This window comes from Gavialis gangeticus, unplaced genomic scaffold (genome assembly GCF_001723915.1).
Source record: "Gavialis gangeticus isolate Ggan-Ray unplaced genomic scaffold, GavGan_comp1, whole genome shotgun sequence".
Classification (NCBI taxonomy): domain Eukaryota; kingdom Metazoa; phylum Chordata; order Crocodylia; family Gavialidae; genus Gavialis; species Gavialis gangeticus.
The window spans coordinates 14,118,068-14,122,095 of record NW_017729006.1 but is presented as its reverse complement, the minus strand read 5'-3'; the positions used below and the strand labels follow the sequence as shown (position 1 = coordinate 14,122,095).

At 37.5% G+C, this 4,028-nt stretch overlaps 1 protein-coding gene and 1 long non-coding RNA gene across 3 annotated transcripts in view; one reads left to right on the top strand and one right to left on the bottom strand.

Moving 5' to 3' along the window:
- NEK11 (NIMA related kinase 11) overlaps positions 1-4,028 on the bottom strand; it is a 223,175-nt gene that overhangs the window by 126,122 nt on the left and 93,025 nt on the right. For both annotated transcript variants that reach the window (XM_019508841.1, XM_019508840.1), the window contains exon 3: positions 3,449-3,614. In XM_019508841.1, coding sequence (XP_019364386.1) covers positions 3,449-3,614 — 166 coding nt within the window. The remainder of the gene's footprint in view (positions 1-3,448; positions 3,615-4,028) is intronic.
- LOC109291750 overlaps positions 3,109-4,028 on the top strand; it is a 2,853-nt gene continuing 1,933 nt past the window's right edge. The window contains exons 1-2 of the long non-coding RNA XR_002095942.1: positions 3,109-3,118; positions 3,797-3,802. This is a non-coding gene — a long non-coding RNA (uncharacterized LOC109291750). The remainder of the gene's footprint in view (positions 3,119-3,796; positions 3,803-4,028) is intronic.

Genomic DNA, 4,028 nt, shown 5'->3' with positions numbered 1-4,028 from the left:
TTGGAACGTCAGTATTCAGGAAGGTACTGAAGTGAAGCATATGGTAGGGGGCACGTTATGATTTGCATTTAAAAAGAGCATCAAATATGGTAATACGTTTGAAATAGGATTTGAATTTTTAGCTATTTTAATGAATGTGAACAGGCTTCATGACTTAGTTGCTAATTTTCCTCAGTTTCCCTTTAACATATGCATACCTCCTATCCAACTGAAACTGGAACCTGCACTAAAAAGACAGAAATGAGAAAAGGGGTTGAGAATTTAGATAACTATGCTAATGGGTTTTTTTAAACTGTTAGTAAAACTAATATCTCTTTGTTTTTAACATCTATATTTCACTGAAGTCAAATTTCAGGCTATAAGATTCTTCAAAGCAATTTTGCTTGACAACATTTTCACAGGACAATGTTTTTACTGCCTTAAAATATTTAGAATGAGACAACTGCTAAGAAAGCCTAACAATCAAATCAAAATAGAACACACAGACTCTGTTCAATACTTCTGAGTGAATTTGACAATGCCAAAAGAGCCAGGCTGAACAATGGAAATGAATGTCCTCTACTATTCACAAACAGGTACAGCAATGGGCAGGTGCATTGGAGGTTTGCCCTAACCTGTTCCAACTATGTGGTTCAAACCTACAATAGTGTGTAGAGAACAGAATGAGGGTTGAGAGGCAGTCTAGTTTCCATGCCAACTTAATGCAGGTTCTTTCTTTCGAGCATTCCTAGAAGAGTACCATTTACTGCCAATTGTGTTAGTAGTTCTATACATTAAAAACAGGACACACACTATAATAGGTTTCCAAACATCCATATAGCAACACATTTTCCTTTTTGTCAACTCAAAATTTAAGCCAGACAGCTTTTAGGTAAAAGGATCTGAATCCTATTACATATAAAAATAGAGTACCCACCTAAGCAAATGCAGAAGAACATTTTCTGGCAGTGGTCACTCTTAATTAAAAGTGAATCTTTTACAGCTCTGCACAGAAATGCCTTTGTGAGTTCTTTGGGAAAATATTCAAGCAAAGAGTTTCACTTGAAAATTGTTGACACAAATAAAGTATAAAGATTGCTTGCTGGTTTTTTCTGCATTAGCAGTTGTACTATATTTTTTCTACTTTGAAAACAGGCTAGAAACATATTCCACTGGTCTCTCTGTCATGCTGACCTGATTTATTTGGCTTGGGATTGACAGAATCCAGTTATATATTCAGGGAGTCTATTTTCTCTTGCTTTATTTGCCTTGTGCTAATATATCTCTATATTAAATCAGCATTATACTGCCTTTGTGCTCCCAGGATCTTGTATTGGGTTATTCCCCTGACTGTCACTTAAAAATGCCTCCATTGGGCCATTACAGCAGCTCGTGATTGCCAGGATGCAGGGAAATTCCTGGCATGCCTTTTTTCCTTAGCAACTCTCTTCATACCACCTGAAGGGGCAAGGATAGAAGCCATTATTCAGCCTCTACTTTAATGGAGAAAGATGAATCGCTTATTTTGGTGTAATGGGTTTGTGACCAGGGTAATGTACAAGACTTACATTTAGACTGACCTAAGTAGGGTTAGGTCAATCTAAATCTAAACTTGTGCAGATGTTCACAGGGTTTAAAGTGGCCAAAAAATCGCACACCCAAACTAAGTTAGTTCACTTCCTGAGGTGAACTAGCGTAGATCTAGAAAGGTTTAACCTGATCTATGAAGGGGTTAACCTAATTTAATGAATACTTGCATGCATTTGGAGCACTGCCCCAGGTCTTGAAAAGCTCAGCCACTTGCCCAGCTCCAACACTGTGCTGTTCCTACCCCCTGACCCTGACAAGCTAATATTAGTCCTCCAACCTCTCCTGACCGGGTAAACTCACTGTGGACCCACCAATATTCCCCACAGACCTGCCAGCCTCATGTCCACCACTTTAAGTAAGCCATCTAAACCTAGATCAGGTATGGCAAATGCTTGTTTGCACCCCAGTTCATCTAGCTTTCAGAACATTTTGTACTGGGCAAAGAAAACATTGCTCTAGTTCAAGGAAAAATCTGGGCCTTCAGCTCAACTCTTGCAACATTTGAAAGACAAACATATCCTGAATTGTCTATGTAGAATACATTTATGAAATAATGTATTATTGGCTAGGTTTATTTCTTTAACTTTTAGCACCAAATCTGTGCTTGTAGCAATGTGATTAACCAGGCTGGTAAAGACAACTCAGCTACAGATATATATAGCCAAACTAGTGGCATGCTTTGAGTTTAGTGGAGACCAAAGACTTTTAGCCAACAAACAAAGCCAAATATAATGTGCAGTGTATATGCACAACTTAGCATACATTTTTAATGTAATAAAACAGTTATTCCATTTTTAAAGCAATAAAATTGCACGCCTATATTTAACATAATTAAAAGTTTAGATACTTTTAAAAGAGGATTCAAAAGCCTTACTTTTTTTTTTTTTTTTTACTAATTTCATTTTTAGTCTTCGCAATATATTACATCAGTCTTTTAACTTGCCATAGACCAAATGTGAGATTTAAGAAACACAGTAACATACCTTGACTACTCCAGCCTTCTCTCTACTCCAACCTCCCAAACACAAACATTTCCCAACTTCAGTCTATGCAAAATTCTGCATGAGATTGTTAAACTCATTGCCCTTGCCCATCATCTTCTTGTATTCCCACATTGGTTTCCTATCCAAGATCAGTTTCAAGCTTCCTATAACCAACTTCAAAGGTCATGCCACCTATTCCCTTATTCCTTACTTATCCTCTCTTGTCAAGCTTTGTATTGTTCCCATATTATAGGTGATGCATAGGGGGGCACATGCCTCCCCCTAAATTTGGCCCTCACCGGCTGAGGAATGGGGAGCGCCAGCTGGTGCTCCCCCTGAGAAGTGCCAGCAGCATTTCCAATTTTCTGCCGGCGCTTCTGCCAATGATCGGTTGCTGAGGGACCCCTCTCGCCCGTCAGCAATTGGCAGCTGTTGCCCCCCCAGAGCCAGGAGGCACCAGTCACCCATATTCTCTGTATTTCAGCCTCATCTAGCTTCTGTCAGGCCTTCATGCCTTTTTCCATTATGCTATGTATAATACAACCTTCCAGAACTCATCTAAACCCGTGTGCCACTTGTGTCTATTCAAATCTATTTTAAAGACTCAGTTCTACCGTATTGCCCAGCTCTAACCAAACTGACTTGTTTTTACATTATATATTGTTATTCAATTTCACCTGACATTCCTTAGTCTATGACTTCCTCGGAGAAGAGACCATCTGTGTTAAGTGCTTGAAATCTACCTAGTAAATAGTAGATAATATTGCAAATTTAAAAATTAGGATTTTTTATCAAGAATTAACTTGGTAAATTACAACTTTAAAAGGTTTCTGTTAAAAAATTATTTTTCAGACACAACCTATAATATTTTCAAAATATTCTAAAAGAGGTCTCACCTCACAATATTCAGTGATGATGCAGAAACTTTCTCGCTCCACAAAGCTTGCGTAAAACTTGACAATGCCTGGATGATCTAGCTTGGAGAGTAGCTGTGCTTCTAGATTTGCTTCAACTGTCTCATTTGGCTTGAGATCTCCAACAGAGATTTCCTTCAAAACTTTTCTAGAAAAAAAAAATCCTCCAAAATAAATAAAAAATAAAAAAATATAGCAAGAAATAAAGCTTTCAGTCCAGTTACAGTTTCCTATCATTACGTTTTACTACCAGCCATTTAACTACAAAGTGAAGAGATGAGGACATTTAAAATAAATAAAAACTTAGTAAAATAAAACACTGGCAAAGAGCTGCTAGTCACCACAATGGTACAGTAAAGCAATATTTAGGAAAATAATAAAGCCTTTTGATCAGTAACTTACACTGTGCAATTTTTTGAGACTGCTTTCACTACTATGGCCCACATATATCAAACGTAAAGGAAAAATCAAATATAAAAGAGCTTAGCTTTGAACACTTTCTAGAAGCATGAAGTAAAAAAACGTGAGGAAGATGTGGCTTGTTTTGCTGGTTCTGCCACTG